The following is a 21288-nucleotide window of genomic DNA, read 5'->3' as shown; positions in this document are numbered from 1 at the left end:
TGCGTATACAAGGCTCAGAAAGATATGGAGCTCAAAGAACATCTCAAAGAGGACAAAGATTAGGCTGTATAAGACGCTAGTGTTACCGTTTTTTTTTTACGGATGCGAGACTTCAAAATGAATAAAGGAGGTGATAGGACAATTGATGTATTCCAGCATAAATCCTTAAAATTAGTTGGCAAGATCATATCAGTAACGAGCAGATACGTGGGAGAGCAGGCATGGAGCCACTGAGCAGAAATAAAAAGACGCAGATGGAAAATGATTGGGCACGTGTCGAGGAAAGATCGAGAGAGTGATTGTAACATAGTGATGAACTGGGCACCAGAAGGAAGGAGGAAACAAGGAAGGCCGAAAACAAACTGGAGAAGGACGGTGGAGAAAGAGGGAGACGAGGCGGGGTGGAGGACATGGGAAGAGGTGCGGGTGAAGGCGGCTGAAAGTGGAAGAACTGTGTGGAGTCCCTATGTGCCACTAGGCATGAAGAGGACAGATGACGATGATGATGATGAGATGATTTTTATTTTTTAACGTCAAATATATTTCTGATAAAAAATAAAGGACTTAAGTAGTACTTGCATTGGACTACATTATAGAGCTCTATACAGGCATATAATATTCTGTCCCCTTTCCTGACCATATCCACCTAACTATATGTTGTCACATTGCAGCTTGAATGTTGGGCAGAAAAGCAGTAGGAACAAAGAGTTGACTCCAAAATCAGAGCGCTTAAAGACGAATGGACAATATGCATTCATTCACCCTGTAACAACCATGGGACAGCCAGTGTGTCTTATATGTTCAGAGACGGTGGCGCTCATAAAAAGTGGAAACATAACACATCATTGCGAAACGAAACACCTGCACTTTGAGGAAACATACCCATAGCAGTCTGCAGTAAGGACAGGAACATTATATCAATTAGTGCTTCCACTGCTGATCATAATGGTAATTGAGTAACGTACGTAATGATACTTATCATGTTTCTAAGCCTAATTGTTAAAAGAAAACTGAAGGACAACACATCAGACATAGCAAACAGAATCAAAATAGTTTTCAGGAAAGAGTTAGTTAGTATGTGATAGCAAGATACGACAACACTTGACATCATACTGTAAAAACTGTATCTATGAGATCATCGAACCAACAACACTGATGTCATCCAGGCCTCCGCCGGGTCCACACCACTGTCATGTTTACACAACCTTGGGCAGCCGTGGTTTTCTGCTGTTGCCCTGTATGTCACCCTATTATTTCAATTTACTTGAACATTACATTGCCTGTTTTGCTTCAGGGTCTCAGTTCTCCTTTCTCTGTCTCTGGCTCTCACTTTGAAAAAAGTAAAACAACAATAAAAATAAATACACAACATTCTTTCTTTTCTCTGTCTCACTCCACCCTCCCCCTTTCTGTATCAAAAACTTTCCATAATGTCCCATAACTGTATGTGTCATGTCAAATGCTTTCTTCAATAAAAAACTAATATTAAAAAAGAATACGATAACATGATATATAACAGGAAATAATTGATAATTGATTGAAGAACATATTAAGACTTATGTAAACTTAACTTATGTAAAGTAATAACAATAGATCCATAGATGGCAGTGTGGGACTACATATCAACAGACATGCCCTTGGGATTTCATCAGTGTGTTGTAAAGTTGGTTTTAGATAAGCATACATTCTGGATATTACATGGCATCAAATGGAAGTAGGAACATTGTACTCATATTAATTTCATTGATTTTGTGGAGTAAGGAACACTATACAAGTTACACAATCACAAGTAGATGAGGATAGAAGTAGACATGTTCTGCCTATCAATCTAGATTTGAAGTCCAGGTTTTACATTCAATCCAATTTTACAATAAGAGGAAGGCTGATGTACAGCATGTGTGTATGTATGTATGTATGTATGTATGTATGTATGTATGTGTGTGTGTATGTATGTATGTATGTATGTATGTATGTATGTATGTATGTATGTATGTATGTAGTTCAAGTTTCAAGTTTGTTTGTCGTATGTAGTTCACACAGGGTTCACAATACAATGAATGGGTTATGATGAGGAGGGTCCAGGTCGACTCAGCAGTAAAAGTGCAAAAAAAGATAACAAAAGTATGACAACTGTACAACAGTATGACAACAATTTGAAGGAGTAAAAAGCTATATATGGTGTAAACAAAATAAGGTGCAATATGGTTCTAGATTTTTTTTTAAATGAAGTTGAATGTATTAAAGTGTAGAAAGCAGGTTATCTGGTACGCGGTGTTGGTTTAAGTGTTGGTGTAAGTGTTAGGAGTTGATGGCCCGGTGATAGAAGCTGTCCTTCAGCCTAGTGGTGCCTGCAGCCATGCTCCTGTAACGTCTGCCCGATAGTAACAGGGACAACAGTCGTTCGCGAACGAAACATCTCAAAGAATCAAGTCAACTCAAGTCAAGTTTATTAAGCTCTTTTAGGTGAACGATGGGAGCCGGCTGCCGAGGTACGTTTCTATTTTTTCTGCAACTTTATACAAGACAGAATGGTACAGAGAGGACTGAACGTTTGAACTGATGTTGTGCCGTTCGACCAATTCAAGTGAAGACATCAAGCAGGGAGGGCTGGGGCGTGCGGATGGTCTACTACAGGTACAGAGCAGGACAGAGAGAAGCAGAGAGGGAGAGAGAAGTGCGGTGAGTGTAGAGCGCAAAATGATGAGCGGCAGCTGGAAAAAGCAGCATTTGGATACATTTTAACAATTGTGACAACATAAAGGCAAAATTAAGCCGTCATGTCGATCCTCAAAAAACCTTCACAGACATGAGAACTGCATCCAACAGTTCAGTTGGAAGAAAAAAGGCAGACTAGCGTGCCTGCTACTGTCACTGCTTCCACAACTGTTGGGACATAGAAGCTCCACACAGGCTCTCAATCCAGTGTATGTTCTTCCAAACAGGAAAACACTCTGGAAAAAAACATTCCTGTACGAAAGAGAATGTGCTTCACTGCAAGAACATTCCAAAACTATTTCATTTCCTCACGAAAATAGTACCACACTCTCTGTCATCTCACTAACATCAGAACAGACTGAATGCATGTGAAGTACAGATGATATGGGAACTACAGGGGATTCCCAGAATTACAGGGAATGTGTAGGGAAATTGTGACTGATATGTGGACAGACAGAAAAGGTGAAATATGAAAGGTATGGTATTGGTAAAATAGTAAAATAAGTAATAACATTGCTTTGTTTTCTACGAGATCAATATGATGTGAATTTATTCGTGTGAGTTTGACACACTGAAAATGTATGCAGAAAAAAACAAGCTCATGTTGCTGAATTGAGTGTTGTGTATCAACATTTTGTTAATGTTCCCACAAAAGACGCTTATTCAGCTGGTTTGGGTGGATGTTGATGTTGATAAATGTTACTAATAATGTTAAACATGAGTCGCTCTCGGACACTTTTATTTTGTCAAAGTAGCTCTAGAGGCAAAAAGGTTGGAGACCACTGCTTTAAGGTGTATTTTTGAGTGTCTGTTAATGTAATACCTCTTATTTGTTAGTGATCAAAGTACCACAGCGTGTTTATGGTAATATCATGTCACATTTGTGTAAGCAGGTTTGCGGTTTAGCCATCTTCCATCATCCATCATCCATCCTTTTGATGATCATATACAAGCTCACGAAGACAGAATATCTTATTTGGATTATTTAATCACACTCCCTAATTGTTGTTGATTTGACACACTTACAATACAATACAACAAGCAGCAGCAGTGTAGAAATCACTGTCACAGGAATGCATCAATGTCTTATTATGATCATTGCAATAACAAAAGTAACACAATGAACAGCAAACAAATAAAATAAAAATAAATAAATCATTTTTTAAATAGATTACATCATAAAAAATGTATATTTTTCTTCAGATGTGCTCAGCAAGGGCAAATAAATAGAATAAAAACCAATACATGTAAAAATGTTGTTAGAATTGATTCAATATATTATTAATTTTAACACTTTGGTCTCTCTGGTATATTCATTGTCATTCACAGTGGTTTTTTAGTTGACTCAGGCGGTGAGATGCTCTAGAAGTTAGTGCAGCGCAAGAAGTAGCTGTTCCTCAGCACACGGAACAACGTCCCACTCCTCAGGCTGTACTCAAACATTAAGGGTCCACTGTAGATGTAGGTGAAGCCTGGAAGACACAGGGACAAGGTTGACTGCTGGGACTTTAAGACATCCTATAGCAGAGGTATTCAACTGAAATGAGAAGAGGTCCAGTTGGAGAGAATGTGTTGAAGCAAAGGTCCGGACGATCAGGGACACACGTATGACCGTGGGGGGAATCATATACCTGCGATACCTGCATCTCTCTTCTTAAAGGAGCCATGCACTCTTATAACACTCTAATGTTACTTAAAGACATCTCTCAAGATCCCGAGATGACAAAATATGAATTAATATTGTCAAATATAGCAAATGCATTTCTGATGTTTATTTTACAATATGAAAATGATGGACACCAAGACAAAAATCAGTGAGCACTCCAGCTGGAGCCGAGCCGCACGTCAGCCGACAAAGAGCCGCATGCAGGCAATTTTTTTGGACTAATTAAGGGAAGTTGGATAATTTCCCACGGCACACCTGATGGTCCCTCACGGCACACTAGTGTGCTGCGGCACAGTGGTTGAAAATCACTGTTTTAAACCACTGTTTTGGCTGTAGGTCAGGTTCCGTATGGGACGGTTTCTGGGTCCGGATCCGGGCCGCAGTCCACCTGTTGGTGATCTAGGTCCTATAGACTTCGTTCATTTTCATTTTCCGTACTTTTTGTACTTTCTTAGTACAGCTCGAAAATGCTGCTCACCTCTGTGCTGGAAACCTGCTGTCACCTTGCCAGTCAGACCAGAGAAGGTTTCATCCACCCGCTTGGGGAATCCCTTATCCATCGTCTTTCTGGCCTCATCATAACTGAACAAACAGAGACAATAATTAGACTCTTTCACTGCTTGTAAACTAAACAGATATTAGGCTAAAGAATAGACTATAAAACATACCTGTAGTACTCGGTGCCGACAAAGAGCAGAGTCTTGCCAGAGTCAACGTCATAGAGGGCAGCATCAACCTTCTTCACGGTTTGAGATAGACCAAAACTGGAAAGTGTTTTGGGATAACCACGCACAAGGTCATAGCCAGAGAAAGCCCAGACCTGACGACCTGTAGAGATAAGAAAAGATTTATTAGCAGATGTATAAAGCTTACGAATGTAGACTTTGAAACGGCTTCAGCCTCAGGCACTGTAGATGTAGATAACACATGCCTTTGAAGAGAATGACGTTGTCTGATTGTCTGCTTTCATACGCGGCATCGATGTTGACAGGTGCACTGGGCCAGAAATTTGTGATCAGACTCTGCTGAGGTGTGTTGCTCTGAGGGTAACTACGCCAGAAGAAGCTGAAAACACAAACAACACTTTTAAGTATACAGGCCAGCATTTCTATGGGCTAGAAACAACCCCTGATTAACTTTACATTACAATGTCTGGATGTTGTTGTTAATGTTACTAGCTCACCGGTCTTTGAAGAAGAGCATCTCTCCTCGCAGGCTAGCAACGGCATCCAGGACCATGGTGGAGTCACAGGAGTCGGGAGTAGTGGGGGGAAGGGGTGCAAGGGGATCCTGATCAGGGTTTGGACCTGGAGGTGGAATAAAATCAGAAACCAAATATTTAGAAACCCCTGCCATTCATGAAACGCATGTTATGTAACAGTGCTGTAACAGCATTTGTACAGGTATTTGCCAATTTGTACTAACCATAGAGAGACTGGATGCCATTGACATCATCCCGAGGCAGGACAAAGGTTTCAGGATTACTATAGGTGTACGTAGGGTACATGAGCGCACCGGGGTCAGTAGAGTGAGTCAGACCCAGGGAGTGGCCAAACTCATGGGCAGCTACAATGAAGAGGACAAAGCCTGCAGCAGAAAAATGCAGCTCATTAGGCGTTTTGGTGAAGAGCATTTTCATCAGCATACCAACTCCATTTGTCTGTGACATAATGTTTCAAACTTAAAAAAAACTCACCTGTGTCGGAGCGGAAGGTGAATGTCTCATCTTCATCAAAATGGGCATCTCCTCCAATGCCAGGGGACGGGGCAAAGGCATGAGCAAGGATACTGCCAGGGCCATCAAAGGGGTAGAAATCACCATGATCTATACACAAGAGCAGATTCAAGTAAGTGGATAGAACTTCTAGGTCCAGATGATGTATATTCATGTGTGCTGTGTTTAATATAATTGAAGAGGCAGAAACACTTACAAGCTGGTGTGTGGTGTGTTCATGCTGAAAATGTTATACTCACATTGGCGACCAAAGGAGATCATGATGTCAGCTGTGCCGCTATAGATCCTTGTGAATCTCAGAGGAGTGACCTTGGCCCAAACCTGCAGAGCTTTTGCTATGGAGTCATCTACCTCAGCCTGGGACATGTCAGGAGTATAGTTCTCAATCCTATAGATCACAAACACAATCATGTAAGAAAACAAATACTAATTGAATTGTAAGAATAAAGAGGTTCTCCCTCGTGCAATCCTGGTTTTGCGCATTCACCTGTATGTGAGGCTGTTTGTCTGCCACTTGAAGTTGTTTCCAAAGGTAGAGAAATGGGCAACATTGGTATCAGGGACGCCACAGCGAGGCTTCTTCATCACCTCCATGGTGTTGGTATCCAGCATCCCGGTGATCTCGAGACCAAAGAATCTTTGCATCTCACTCAGCTGCCTGATCACCGGGCTGATGTCTCGTCTGTATCTTGGACCCGTCTGCTCTGTAAGGTTGAAGAACCTCTTCAGATAGTTCTGCGAGAAAGAGTTAAAGACAGTATTATATTATATATACATGTATATTCGTATATTATCAGCTGCACAAGAGGAAGGAAGAAGGGCAAACTTTATGCGCTGTAATCAACTACATTATGGACATTTAGTATTAACTACAGAACACATCACTAAATATCATGATATAGAACACAACATAACAAGTTCATATAATGTTATAATTGCAAAATACAAATAATACATGAGACTGCAAGCAAGAGCACTTACCTCTGCAAAATGTTCATCTTGCACAGTAGGTTGTAATACTGGCACACAGTAGGCTGTGACTGCCAGGCTAAGTAGAACACACAAGTTGAAAGTCTTCATGATTCCTTGTTCAAGATGATTTGTGTTTCTGTGCTGAAGGCTGCAGGGTTTTATAGGCCGGAGACTGGGAGTGTTGAGTAATTACCTACTAGGAAATGTCCCTTTTATGGACAGAAGAGGACGTTTGGCTTTGATTGCTCACCGACAAAACTCTTTCCCAAACAAGATAGTGTAAATATCACCTTGTTGTGATTTTAATGTTTGGAAATTTTTCGAGAATCAGATATTTGTGTACTGATTCTATTGCACCCTTTTATTTCAAATCTGCCTCCCATGTTCCCACAACCTTCGCCGGCCATGGCTTCTTGCTGTTTCAATTTACTTGTACTTGTGCCTAATTTACCTCAAGGTCTAAGTTCTCCTTTCTCTCTCTCCCTCTGGCTCTCTGCCTTTCTTCGAAAAAAGTTAAAGTTGGCCATGGTTTTGCAATATTCAGTATTGTCTCAGATACATTTGCCAACAACAGCAACTGCAGTCAACAAGAGCTGTTATTTACTATTTAATCCAGTTTTGCATCAAAACTGTGCGACGTTTTACAGTTCATCAAGACATTTACTGTATATGATGATGTTTTAATATTTAGGTTGATAATTACAAGACATTTAAAATCACAAATAATTGAAAAAGTTAAGCCCAATTTACACCTTGTACTTAAATGTGATCAGTATCCAGATGTGTTTGCCGCATATAATATACATGTGCTGGATTCTCAGTGAGGCCCATCCAGGTGCAAATGTAACCCATGCAGCTCAGATTCATTCAGGATATCAAATCCATCAATCAATTGATGCAAAATGTGATAAGTTGTTTTGAAAAATGGAAGAAGCAGGAACAAGGAGGAAACACTGGCTGTGATCCTGACTTTGGATCTGGATAACCTCTGCATGCAGATCCACAGTATCTGCATGCAGAGGTCCCATCTTAGGAAAAGCTGTAAATGATGCCTTAAATCTAAAACATAGCACCAGCCTTTGAAGAAAATATACATTTAATATTTACAGATTAACATATTTGTAAGACGAAATGTAAAAGCAAACCCAATACAACACAAAGTGATATTTTGATATGTGGGTACATCATTACAACACTGCACAGACCGACATCTGTAACCACTTCCTGATTATTCATCAGTCACCAGTTTGTAATTTGACGCATTGCGGTTATTCCAGGGTATTTTTCACACACACCACATACACATTCATCATCATCACCATTAACCTACACAGAAACCTATAATTTGATGGTTAACATTAATAATTCTCCTTTAACAATACTTCATTGTCAGCGTCGGACTTGCATTCAAGCAGATCATTGGCCGGTCCAGAGGAGATGAAGTGTTTGATGTAGTTGTCATATTTGTACTGGACGTTTCCCTTGAAGAAGTACACATATCCTAGTGGCAAAGGGGATTTATTAATAGCATGTGTTGGGCTTTGAGTAATGCCAAGGAAGGAGCTATGTGTAACATTTGTGTTACGTCTGTCAAATTCCTGATGGCTCTTGTACCCGACGAATCATGGCTTCTGCTGAGAACATGCAGAGAATCAAATACAGGATATGTGTGGCAGCCATAATGCACAGACACACACATGTATGTATGATTAATGTTAAATGTAATCCTGGCCTAAGAAATCTACCCAGTGGCACTGAAATGTCATATTTGGGTTAAAAGTTTGATATCAATCTGATTAAAGGAATCCTATTGTTTGCATTCACATACCTGTATATGACTTAGTGTGCATTTTTGTCTCAATTGCAGTACAGATAAATTAAATTTATATGCCATTTAAACCAAAGGGAGCAAGGTAGTACCCTCATATGAGACAGCTGCATCTAGGGGAGTGGGAATTCCTGGCAATTTCTCCTCTATAGGTGTTGGTGATTCGTCCATTTTATTGTGCTCCTCATTATACCTAAACATCATAAAGATAAGAAATGATAAAATGCACAGTAGATCCCTTTCTATTGGAGATTTGCATACAGTATAATTCCACAATGACAGCTCTCGTTAATGACATCAGCAGTTATTCTGATCTTCAGCTGATCAACCACAGATGATGACATATATCCAAAGAACCAAAGCAATGAGGACATGCTGTTCTGCTTTATTCAACGAGATATGTGGTAACTGTATTGGACAGTGAGTAAGAGGTACTATGGTTGTTTACCCAAAGTGGGGGGCACAGAGCTACTGCAGAGGGGGCGGGGCGCTGGATTGGAAAAGGAGCGCTATGATTAAGTACCGCCACAGGGAAACGAATGAGGCGATACTTCCTGGTCTCGCTGTAGGCAAATAAACGTCCAGAGCAACATTGGGGATATTTCAACATTTCTCCAGACATGCTAATCTGAGTGAAAAGACAATCAGTAACATGTATTCTATTGACTTTCAACACATGCAATTTAGCCTAGATCCAGATATTCATACGCTGTATGTTCAGACCGGTTCATATAAGCAAATAATAGCAGAAACATTTCAAGAGTACTCAGCCAGTGTGGAATCATAAATACCGCCAACACTCATTTCCAGTGAAGAACAAAGTGTATCGAGCTTTACGGAAGTGAAGAGCAGCATCCACGGATTTCACTCTGGAGGGGAAACCCAACTCAGAGATGTTTCTTGGAAAACCTTCCATGAGGTCTAACTGCCTCATCATCCAGTACTGATGACCTGAAGCAAACACACCAGTGTCTCAGCCATATGTCACATTCAGTCGACATTCAGTTCAAACTCATTGTGCTCTTTTAAAATAGATTACCTTTAAAAAAAGGCAATGAAATGATCCTCCACATTCTGATAGGCAGCATCCAAGTAAGCAGGAATGCTGTCTGACCACAGGCCGCTAATCAGAGTGATTCCTGTTTCATCAAACTGTGGATGTTTTCGCCACATAAATCTGGAAAAGTTATTACAACATTTTCCAAAATTCCACAGCAAGTCCAAGAGCCATTGTGTTAGGGAGAGATCAGGTGAGCAGCCATAGTACCTGTCACCCTCTAAGTGGATATACTGGGACAATATACATACCTTTCTTTGAAAAACACAACCTCCCGATGTAAATTTGTCACAGCATCAAAAGATAAATCTGGATCACATTTGTCAGGTGTTCTTGGTGGAGGATTGTTCAAGGACAGTGAGGCAAAATTGGGATTGCTACCTGAGCAACAAAAGGAAATCACACACTGTCTTAACAGGATCAAAAATGAACCAGACTTGTGACCATCAGATAAGCTCTATTGAAAATGTGTAAGTATATACAGGATATCTTTTTAAAATCTTAAAACGGTAAATTACGGATCGGATGTTTTATGTGTCCGCAATGAGAAGATAACATAGGACTATAGGAATTAAAAATCTTGATGACATCCAGTGCAACATATTGCAACATGTGTCGGTCTAATGAAACATTGGGCTCTGTGTGTGAGTCTTAGATACTTGCACATCTTAGTGGAGTATAATGAAATTACAATGACATGTGCATTAAAGATATGAGACAATTAAATAATGAATGAGTTAGGAGCAAAGCTTAAGTCAATATTGAGGTATAAATAACATTCGAAGCTGGGAGAGGCTGTCCACAATGCAGCCGCATTGTATTGCTGGTAATGTAAGAGCTAGTTGTATGTGCCTTTTGACTCACCATACATGTTTTGAACGTCTTCAACATCTTGGAAGGACAGCTGAATGTCAGAATTTGGGACAAGGTTGTACACTGGGTACATGATGGCCCCGGGGTCAGAGGAGTGTGGGAGCCCAAGAGCATGGCCAAACCCATGCACCCATTGAAACCTATAGAAGAAAAACAAGTTGTATGGAGACTATCATGTTTGAGGTTAATTTGTCAGAATGTCATTGGTCAAGAAAAAATGGTATGCAGAGGCCACAAAATCTGTCTTATATTGTGTGTTTATATGTTGAGTGAAAGATTTACATTTTTTTTGAGATTTATTCAGGAAAAAATGAAATATGTGCAAATATTTAGGTCTGTTTTCTGTAAAATCACTTTAGTTGTCTTTGTACCTGTAGGGCCACCAGACTAAGGACATTTTTCAATGGATCTCTACACCATATTTATTTTGTTTTGATTATTTTGTGCACATAAAATGTTAACTATGTACATTATATTAATGTTTTAGGGTACACAAAATTATTCAATGTTTTATTTAGAAGTCTTTTTCCTGCTCAAACTTGAATTGGGACAACTGTAGCTTGGGTCTCTTATATCTTCTTGTAGATTGCTCAACAGGTGTGTGGCAGGTTGTCATAGTGATAACAGAGCACAGGGTCAGGGTCACCCTCACTGTGGAAGGAGATAACAATGTCAGCTTCTCTCCTGCTCCTCTTACGAAAATTGATTGGTGTAACATTAGCCCACAGCTTCCACGCAGCATGGAAGACTTTGTGCAGCCGAGAGGCCCGGATGGTCCTGCTGTAGCTGAGCATTCTCAGGGTCTTAGCTTGCATTTTTGGGTGTGAAAGTGTGTGTTTGTGTGTGTGTGTGTGTGTGTGTGTGTGTGTGTGTGTGTGTGTGTGTGTGTGTGTGTGTGTGTGTGTCTTTGTGTCTGTGTGTCTGTGTGTCTGTGTCCTGAAGCCTGCTGATAATTATCTAAGACAGTATTGAACATACTGACTGCTACTATGTGTTTGTTTGTGTATTTGTGTGTGTATTTGTGTGTGTGTGTGTGTGTGTGTGTGTGTGTGTGTGTGTGTGTGTGTGTGTGTGTGTGTGTGTTTGTGTGCGTGAGTGTGGGCACGTGCGTGTGTGTGTGTCGAAGACAGGGTTACAAGTGTATGGCAAGGGGAAACAAACAATTGGGGATATTGCGAGTCAAAGGTTTCAGATATTTCAGATTTGACAATATATCCATAGGAAGCATAACGGGCACAGAATATAGACTGTGTGTGGAATAACATGTTCACTACAATAATCGTCTCACACACACACACACACACACACACACACACACACACACACATAACACGCACCCACACACACTCACTACAACCAAAGACAACAGGTACTTTAGCAACCAGGAACTGAAGTTTCAGTTTCAGATTTCATATTGAGCTCAAGTGATGAGCCATTTGAGAATTATTCTGAATTTATGAGGTGTGTATATAAATTACTGTGCTGTTGTGACACAAAAGCTGAGGTTAATCCTCTACCTCATAGCTCCAAAAGATACATATGGATTTCAGAAATCCCGTATGGACCAAGTGAATGGACTGGTAGCTGGTGATTTGCCAGTTTGCCTCCAGGGCACTGCCGAGGTGCCTGAGCAAGGCACCGAACCCCCAACTGCTCCACGGGCGTGTAGAATGGCTGTAGTGCATGTGTTTGTGTGTGTGATATGTAGGGGGTGCAAGACAAATATCAATTGCATGTGATTGCTGTGAATTGCATGCAACATGACAAGAATAAAGTATCTTAATCTTAATCTTAATACAAAGATATTTATATTTTGAGGCTGATCCAGACTAGGATTAGTGCTTCCACTGCTGATCATAATGGTAATTGAGTAATGTACGTAATGATACTTATCATATTTCTAAGCCTAATTGTTAAAAGAAAACTGAAGGACAACACAGTCAGTATGTGATAGCAAGATACGACAACACTTGACATCATACTGTAAAAACTGTATCTATGAGATCATCGAACCAACAACGCTGACATCATCCAGGCCTCCGCGTCCACACCACTGTCATGTTTACACAACGTTGGGCAGCTGTGGTTTTCTGCTGTTGCCCTGTCTGTCAACCTATTGTTTCAATTTACTTGAACATTACATTGCCTGTTTTGCTTCAAGGTCTCAGCTCTCGTTTCTCTATCTCTGGCTCTCACTTCGAAAAAAGTAAAACAACAATAAAAATAAATACACAACCTTCTTCCTTTTCTCTTTCTCCCCCCGCTTTCTGTATCAAAATCCTTCCAAAATGTCCCATAACTGTGTCATGTCAAATGCTTTCTTCAATAAAAAATATATATTAAAAAAGAATACGATAACATGATATATTACAGGAAATAATAATTGATTGAAGAACATATTAAGACTTATGTAAACTTAACTTTTGAGATCCATAGATGGCAGTGTGGGACTACACATCAACTGACATGCCCTTGGGATTTCATCAGTGTGCTGTAAAGTTGGTTTTAGATAAGCATACATTCTGGATATTACATGGCATCAAATGGAAGAAGGAACATTGTATGTATGTATGTATGTATGTTTGTATGTAGTTCAAGTTTCAAGTTTGTTTTGTCATATGTATTAACTCTTCCAACCCCAAAAACTCTTTGAAACTTTCTCGTCCCTCCTCCATCCCCCACCCCCTCGTCCCTCCTCCTCCCTCCTCCCTGACAATTTCGCCAACTTCTTCGACAAGAAGGTTAACCATATCTGATCTTCCTTCCCTCACCCCCCAGCTGTCCTGTCTCTACCACCCTCTCCCTCTTATCCCTCCCCACCTCCCTCTCTGTCAATTTTCTCCCCTCTCCGCTAAGGAGGTCCTTCACCTCGTCACATCTAGCCACCCCACCACCTGCTCCCTTGACCCTGTCCCCTCCTCTCTCCTTCAGTCTGCTGCACCTGATCTTCTTCCCTACCTGACCCACCTCATTAACATGTCTTTGGCGTCTGGCTCTTTCCCCTCTGCTTTCAAGACTGCCAGAGTCACTCCCCTTCTAAAGAAACCAACTCTTGACCCTTCAGACATCAAGAACTACAGACCGGTATCCCTTCTACCCTTCCTATCTAAAACTCTTGAACGTGCTGTCGTCAATCAACTGTCCCTGTACCTCCACCAGAACAACCTCTTGGACCCCCACCAGTCCGGCTTCAAGGTGGGCCACTCAACTGTGACGGCCCTCCTGGCAGTGACCGAGTCACTCCAAACTGCTGGAGCGAACTCTCTCTCCTCTGTCCTGATTCTCCTGAACCTTTCTGCAGCATTCGACACGGTGAACCACCAGATCCTTCTCTCTACCCTGGAGGGAATGGGTGTCTCGGGCTCTGCACTCTCCATGTTCGCGTCCTACCTGACAGGTCGCTCCTACCAGGTAACACTGAGAGGTTCTGTTTCGAAGCCACGTAGGCTCACCACTGGGGTTCCGCAAGGTTCGGTCTTGGGCCCTCTTCTTTTCTCCCTCTACACAACATCTCTTCGGTTCTGTTATCAACTCCCATAACTTCTCCTACCACTGCTATGCTGATGACACCCAGCTGATTCTGTCAGATTCCTCCTCTACAACATCCGGAGGATTGGTCCCTTCCTCACCGACAAGGCAGCGCAGGTGCTGATCCAGGCTCTTGTCATCTCCCGCCTGGACTACTGCGACTCCCTCCTTGCTGGCGCCCCGGCTTCCGCCATCAGACCTCTGGAGCTCGTCCAGAAAGCTGCTGCTCGTCTGGTGTTCAACCTCCCCAAGTTCTCCCACACGACTAGCCTTCTCCGTTCTCTACACTGGCTCCCTGTAGCTGCTCGCATCCAGTTTAAAACTCTGGTGCTAGCCTACAGGGCAGTGAAAGGAACAGCTCCTTCATACCTCCAGGCTATGGTCAAGCCCTACACCCCCGGCCGCACACTTCGCTCTGCTGCCTCCAGGCGGCTGGCTGCCCCAGCGCTCAGCGGCCCCTCCGCCCAATTGACACGGTCACGACTTTTCACTGTTCTGGCACCTCAGTGGTGGAATTATCTCCCGACTGATGTCAGGACAGCGGAGTCGCTGCCCATCTTTCGCCGCAGGCTAAAAACCCATCTCTTCAAGAAACACTACCCGGACATAACCTATTTTGTCCTAACTCTTCTGATGCACTTATTTGTTTTCTAATTTGTCCTTTCTAATTTGTCCTTTTTTTCTCATTCATCTTGGTACCGAACTTATTGCATTTCTACTCTAGCTCTAGTTATGCTCTTAGCTGTTGGTTTTGGAAGGAAATGCACTTACGATTCCTAGTGACCTGAAGTTCTTTTATCTACCTTTGTTGAACGCACTTATAGGAAGTCGCTTTGGATAAAAGCGTCTGCTAAAAGACCGTAATGTAATGTAATGTAATGTATGTATAGTTCACACAGGGTTCACAATACAATGAATGGGTTATGATGAGGAGGGTCCAGGTCGACTCAGCAGTAAAAGTGCAAACAAAAGTATGACAACTGTACAACAGTATGACAACAATTTGAAGGAGTAAAAAGCTATATATGGTGTAAACTAAATAAGGTGGAATATGGTTCTAGATTTTTTTTTAAGATGAAGTTGAAAGTATTAAGGTGCAGACAGCAGGTTATCTGGTATGCGGTGTTGGTTTAAGTGTTGGTGTAAGTGTTAGGAGTTGATGGCCCGGTGATAGAAGCTGTCCTTCAGCCTAGTGGTGCGTGCAGCCATGCTCCTGTAACGTCTGCCCGATAGTAACAGGGACAACAGTCGTTCGCGAACGAAACATCTCAAAGAGTCAAGTCAACTCAAGTCAAGTTTATTAAGCTCTTTTAGGTGAACGATGGGAGCCGGCTGCCGAGATACGTTTCTATTTTTTCTGCAACTTTATACAAGACAGAATGGTACAGCGAGGACTGAACGTTTGAACTGATGTTGTGCCGTCCGACCAATTCAAGTGAAGACATCAAGCAGGGAGGGCTGGGGCGTGCGGATGGTCTAATACAGGTACAGAGCAGGACAGAGAGAAGCAGAGAGAGAGAGAGATGTGCGGTGAGTGCAGAGCGCAAAATGATGAGTGGCAGCTGGAAAAAGCAGCATTTGGATACATTTTAACAATTGTGACAACATAAAGGCAGTATTTGCAGAATTTGCAGAATTTGCAGAATTTGCAGAATTAAGCCATCATGTCGAGCACGGTCCACAAAAAATCTTCACAGACATGAGAACTGCATCCAACAGTTCAGTTGGAAGAAAAAAGGCAGACTAGCGTGCCTGCTACTGTCACTGCTTCCACAACTGTTGGGACATGGAAGCTCCACCCAGGCTCTCAATCCAGTGTATGTTCTTCCAAACAGAAAACACTCTGGAAAAAAACATTCCAAAAAAGAGGATGTGCTTCACTGCAAGAACATTCCAAAACTATTTCATTTCCTCACGAAAATAGTACCACACTCTCTGTCATCTCACTAACATCAGAACAGACTGAATGCATGTGAAGTACAGATGATATGGGAACTACAGGGGATTCCCAGAATTACAGGGAATGTGTAGGGAAATTGTGACTGATATGTGGACAGACAGAAAAGGTGAAATATGAAAGGTATGGTATTGGTAAAATAGTAAAATAAGTAATAACATTGTTTTGTTTTCTACGAGATCAATATGATGTGAATTTATTCGTGTGAGTTTGACACACTGAAAATGTATGCAGAAAAAAACAAGCTCATGTTGCTGAATTGAGTGTTGTGTATCAACATTTTGTTAATGTTCCCACAAAAGACGCTTATTCAGCTGGTTTGGGTGGATGTTGATGTTGATAAATGTTACTAATAATGTTAAACATGAGTCGCTCTCGGACACTTTTATTTTGTCAAAGTAGCTCTAGAGGCAAAAAGGTTGGAGACCACCGCTTTAAGGTGTATTTTTGAGTGTCTGTTAATGTAATACCTCTTATTTGTTAGTGATCAAAGTACCACAGCGTGTTTATGGTAATATCATGTCACATTTGTGTAAGCAGGTTTGCGGTTTAGCCATCTTCCATCATCCATCATCCATCCTTTTGATGATCATATACAAGCTCACGAAGACAGAATATCTTATTTGGATTATTTAATTTTCGAATCACACTCCCTTATTGTTGTTGATTTGACACACTTACAATACAATACAACAAGCAGCAGCAGTGTAGAAATCACTGTCACAGGAATGCATCAATGTCTTATTATGATCATTGCAATAACAAAAGTAACACAATGAACAGCAAACAAATAAAATAAAAATAAATAAATAATTTTTTTAATAGATTACATCATAAAAAATGTATATTGTTCTTCAGATGTGCTCAGCAAGGGCAAATAAATAGAATAAAAACCAATACATGTAAAAATGTTGTTAGAATTGATTCAATATATTATTAATTTTAACACTTTGGTCTCTCTGGTATATTCATTGTCATTCACAGTGGTTTTTTAGTTGACTCAGGCGGTGAGATGCTCTAGAAGTTAGTGCAGCGCAAGAAGTAGCTGTTCCTCAGCACACGGAACAACCTCCCACTCCTCAGGCTGTACTCAAACATTAAGGGTCCACTGTAGATGTAGGTGAAGCCTGGAAGACACAGGGACAAGGTTAACTGCTGGGACTTTAAGACATCCTATAGCAGAGGTATTCAACTGAAATGAGAAGAGGTCCAGTTGGAGAGAATGTGTTGAAGCAAAGGTCCGGACGATCAGGGACACACGTATGACCGTGGGGGGAATCATATACCTGCGATACCTGCATCTCTCTTCTTAAAGGAGCCATGCACTCTTATAACACTCTAATGTTACTTAAAGACATCTCTCAAGATCCCGAGATGACAAAATATGAATTAATATTGTCAAATATAGCAAATGCATTTCTGATGTTTATTTTACAATATGAAAATGATGGACACCAAGACAAAAATCAGTGAGCACTCCAGCTGGAGCCGAGCCGCACGTCAGCCGACAAAGAGCCGCATGCAGGCAATTTTTTTGGACTAATTAAGGGAAGTTGGATAATTTCCCACGGCACACCTGATGGTCCCTCACGGCACACTAGTGTGCTGCGGCACAGTGGTTGAAAATCACTGTTTTAAACCACTGTTTTGGCTGTAGGTCAGGTTCCGTATGGGACGGTTTCTGGGTCCGGATCCGGGCCGCAGTCCACCTGTTGGTGATCTAGGTCCTATAGACTTCGTTCATTTTCATTTTCCGTACTTTTTGTACTTTCTTAGTACAGCTCGAAAATGCTGCTCACCTCTGTGCTGGAAACCTGCTGTCACCTTGCCAGTCAGACCAGAGAAGGTTTCATCCACCCGCTTGGGGAATCCCTTATCCATCGTCTTTCTGGCCTCATCATAACTGAACAAACAGAGACAATAATTAGACTCTTTCACTGCTTGTAAACTAAACAGATATTAGGCTAAAGAATAGACTATAAAACATACCTGTAGTACTCGGTGCCAACAAAGAGCAGAGTCTTGCCAGAGTCAACGTCATAGAGGGCAGCATCAACCTTCTTCACGGTTTTAGATAGACCAAAACTGGAAAGTGTTTTGGGATAACCACGCACAAGGTCATAGCCAGAGAAAGCCCAGACCTGACGACCTGTAGAGATAAGAAAAGATTTATTAGCAGATGTATAAAGCTTACGAATGTAGACTTTGAAACGGCTTCAGCCTCAGGCACTGTAGATGTAGATAACACATGCCTTTGAAGAGAATGACGTTGTCTGATTGTCTGCTTAAATACGCGGCATCGATGTTGACAGGTGCACTGGGCCAGAAATTTGTGATCAGACTCTGCTGAGGTGTGTTGCTCTGAGGGTAACTACGCCAGAAGAAGCTGAAAACACAAACAACACTTTTAAGTATACAGGCCAGCATTTCTATGGGCGAGAAACAACCCCTGATTAACTTTACATTACAATGTCTGGATGTTGTTGTTAATGTTACTAGCTCACCGGTCTTTGAAGAAGAGCATCTCTCCTCGCAGGCTAGCAACGGCATCCAGGACCATGGTGGAGTCACAGGAGTCGGGAGTAGTGGGGGGAAGGGGTGCAAGGGGATCCTGATCAGGGTTTGGACCTGGAGGTGGAATAAAATCAGAAACCAAATATTTAGAAACCCCTGCCATTCATGAAACGCATGTTATGTTACAGTGCTGTAACAGCATTTGTACAGGTATTTGCCAATTTGTACTAACCATAGAGAGACTGGATGCCATTGACATCATCCCGGGGCAGGACAAAGGTTTCAGGATTACTATAGGTGTACGTAGGGTACATGAGCGCACCGGGGTCAGTAGAGTGAGTCAGACCCAGGGAGTGGCCAAACTCATGGGCAGCTACCATGAAGAGGACATAGCCTGCAGCAGAAAAATGCAGCTCATTAGGCGTTTTGGTGAAGAGCATTTTCATCAGCATACCAACTCCATTTGTCTGTGACATAATGTTTCAAACTTAAAAAAAACTCACCTGTGTCGGAGCGGAAGGTGAATGTCTCATCTTCATCAAAATGGGCATCTCCTCCAATGCCAGGGGACGGGGCAAAGGCATGAGCAAGGATACCGTCAGGGCCATCAAAGGGGTAGAAATCACCATGATCTATACACAAGAGCAGATTCAAGTAAGTGGATAGAACTTCTAGGTCCAGATGATGTATATTCATGTGTGCTGTGTTTAATATAATTGAAGAGGCAGAAACACTTACAAGCTGGTGTGTGGTGTGTTCATGCTGAAAATGTTATACTTACTTTGGCGACCAAAGGAGATCATGATGTCAGCTGTGCCGCTATAGATCCTTGTGAATCTCAGAGGAGTGACCTTGGCCCAAACCTGCAGAGCTTTTGCTATGGAGTCATCTACCTCAGCCTGGGACATGTCAGGAGTATAGTTCTCAATCCTATAGATCACAAACACAATCAGGTAAGAAAACAAATACTAATTGAATTGTAAGAATAAAGAGGTTCTCCCTCGTGCAATCCTGGTTTTGCGCATTCACCTGTATGTGAGGCTGTTTGTCTGCCACTTGAAGTTGTTTCCAAAGGTAGAGAAATGGGCAACATTGGTATCAGTGACGCCACAGCGAGGCTTCTTCATCACCTCCATGGTGTTGGTATCCAGCCTCCCGGTGATCTCGAGACCAAAGAATCTTTGCATCTCACTCAGCTGCCTGATCACCGGGCTGATGTCTCGTCTGTATCTTGGACCCGTCTGCTCTGTAAGGTTGAAGAACCTCTTCAGATAGTTCTGCGAGAAAGAGTTAAAGACAGTATTATATTATATATACATGTATATTTGTGTATTATCAGCTGCACAACAGGAAGGAAGAAGGGCAAACTTTATGCGCTGTAATCAACTACATTATGGACATTTAGTATTAACTACAGAACACATCACTAAATATCATGATATAGAACACAACATAACAAGTTCATATAATGTTATAATTGCAAAATACAAATAATACATGAGACTGCAAGCAAGAGCACTTACCTCTGCAAAATGTTCATCTTGCACAGTAGGTTGTAATACTGGCACACAGTAGGCTGTGACTGCCAGGCTAAGTAGAACACACAAGTTGAAAGTCTTCATGATTCCTTGTTCAAGATGATTTGTGTTTCTGTGCTGAAGGCTGCAGGGTTTTATAGGCCGGAGACTGGGAGTGTTGAGTAATTACCTACTAGGAAATGTCCCTTTTATGGACAGAAGAGGACGTTTGGCTTTGATTGCTCACCGACAAAACTCTTTCCCAAACAAGATAGTGTAAATATCACCTCGTTGTGATTTTAATGTTTGGAAATTTTTCGAGAATCAGATATTTGTGTACTGATTCTATTGCACCCTTTTATTTCAAATCTGCCTCCCATGTTCCCACAACCTTCGTCGGCCATGGCTTCTTGCTGTTTCAATTTACTTGTACTTGTGCCTAATTTACCTCAAGGTCTAAGTTCTCCTTTCTCTCTCTCCCTCTGGCTCTCTGCCTTTCTTCGAAAAAAGTTAAAGTTGGCCATGGTTTTGCAATATTCAGTATTGTCTCAGATACATTTGCCAACAACAGCAACTGCAGTCAACAAGAGCTGTTATTTACTATTTAATCCAGTTTTGCATCAAAACTGTGCGACGTTTTACAGTTCATCAAGACATTTACTGTATATGATGATGTTTTAATATTTAGGTTGATAATTACAAGACATTTAAAATCACAAATAATTGAAAAAGTTAAGCCCAATTTACACCTTGTACTTAAATGTGATCAGTATCCAGATGTGTTTGCCGCATATAATATACATGTGCTGGATTCTCAGTGAGGCCCATCCAGGTGCAAATGTAACCCATGCAGCTCAGATTCATTCAGGATATCAAATCCATCAATCAATTGATGCAAAATGTGATAAGTTGTTTTGAAAAATGGA

The 21288-nt window shown here is 41.5% G+C and overlaps 3 protein-coding genes across 3 annotated transcripts; all 3 read right to left on the bottom strand.

Moving 5' to 3' along the window:
• Nucleotides 1-3942: 3942 nt before the first annotated feature.
• LOC143009276 (collagenase 3-like) lies at nt 3943-7230 on the bottom strand. Its single transcript, XM_076161354.1, has 10 exons — nt 7098-7230; nt 6604-6851; nt 6356-6504; nt 6078-6206; nt 5807-5968; nt 5565-5688; nt 5313-5446; nt 5050-5209; nt 4860-4963; nt 3943-4187 (listed from the first exon to the last, which is right to left on the bottom strand). Exons 1-10 carry the CDS (start codon nt 7194-7196, stop codon nt 4078-4080), a joined length of 1419 nt encoding a protein of 472 aa, XP_076017469.1. The 5' UTR covers nt 7197-7230; the 3' UTR covers nt 3943-4077.
• A 1216-nt stretch (nt 7231-8446) lies between these two features.
• On the bottom strand, nt 8447-11661 carry LOC143009172 (collagenase 3-like). Its single transcript, XM_076161186.1, has 7 exons — nt 11573-11661; nt 10834-10986; nt 10225-10350; nt 9962-10093; nt 9708-9872; nt 9009-9109; nt 8447-8589 (listed from the first exon to the last, which is right to left on the bottom strand). The coding sequence occupies exons 1-7, from the start codon at nt 11659-11661 to the stop codon at nt 8447-8449; spliced, it is 909 nt and encodes a 302-aa protein (XP_076017301.1).
• Nucleotides 11662-16950: 5289 nt separating this feature from the next.
• LOC143009275 (collagenase 3-like) lies at nt 16951-20500 on the bottom strand. Its single transcript, XM_076161353.1, has 10 exons — nt 20369-20500; nt 19875-20122; nt 19627-19775; nt 19349-19477; nt 19078-19239; nt 18836-18959; nt 18584-18717; nt 18321-18480; nt 18131-18234; nt 16951-17458 (listed from the first exon to the last, which is right to left on the bottom strand). Exons 1-10 carry the CDS (start codon nt 20465-20467, stop codon nt 17349-17351), a joined length of 1419 nt encoding a protein of 472 aa, XP_076017468.1. The 5' UTR covers nt 20468-20500; the 3' UTR covers nt 16951-17348.
• Between the last annotated feature and the right edge of the window lie 788 nt (nt 20501-21288).

This window comes from Genypterus blacodes, unplaced genomic scaffold (genome assembly GCF_046128005.1).
Source record: "Genypterus blacodes isolate CSIRO-AG114 ecotype Tasmania unplaced genomic scaffold, CSIRO-AGI_Gbla_v1 ptg000111l_1, whole genome shotgun sequence".
Lineage (NCBI taxonomy): Eukaryota > Metazoa > Chordata > Actinopteri > Ophidiiformes > Ophidiidae > Genypterus > Genypterus blacodes.
Note: the sequence above shows the minus strand (reverse complement) of the source record. Positions and strands in the feature narration are given on the sequence as shown.

Excerpts from the sequence above, each read along its gene's own strand:
- LOC143009276 (XM_076161354.1), bottom strand. The coding sequence starts at position 7,196 with ATGAAGACTTTCAACTTGTGTGTTCTACTTAGCCTGGCAGTCACAGCC. Across the intron at positions 6,505-6,603 it reads ACAAACAGCCTCACATACAG|GATTGAGAACTATACTCCTG; the intron begins GTGAATGCGCAA and ends TGTGATCTATAG. Across the intron at positions 5,210-5,312 it reads CAACGTCATTCTCTTCAAAG|GTCGTCAGGTCTGGGCTTTC; the intron begins GCATGTGTTATC and ends TTATCTCTACAG.
- LOC143009172 (XM_076161186.1), bottom strand. The coding sequence starts at position 11,661 with ATGCAAGCTAAGACCCTGAGAATGCTCAGCTACAGCAGGACCATCCGG. Across the intron at positions 10,094-10,224 it reads GTTGTGTTTTTCAAAGAAAG|ATTTATGTGGCGAAAACATC; the intron begins GTATGTATATTG and ends TAACTTTTCCAG. Across the intron at positions 9,873-9,961 it reads GATCATTTCATTGCCTTTTT|TTCAGGTCATCAGTACTGGA; the intron begins TTAAAGGTAATC and ends TGGTGTGTTTGC.
- LOC143009275 (XM_076161353.1), bottom strand. The coding sequence starts at position 20,467 with ATGAAGACTTTCAACTTGTGTGTTCTACTTAGCCTGGCAGTCACAGCC. Across the intron at positions 19,240-19,348 it reads CACCTTCCGCTCCGACACAG|GCTATGTCCTCTTCATGGTA; the intron begins GTGAGTTTTTTT and ends TTTCTGCTGCAG. Across the intron at positions 18,960-19,077 it reads TGGCATCCAGTCTCTCTATG|GTCCAAACCCTGATCAGGAT; the intron begins GTTAGTACAAAT and ends TTCCACCTCCAG.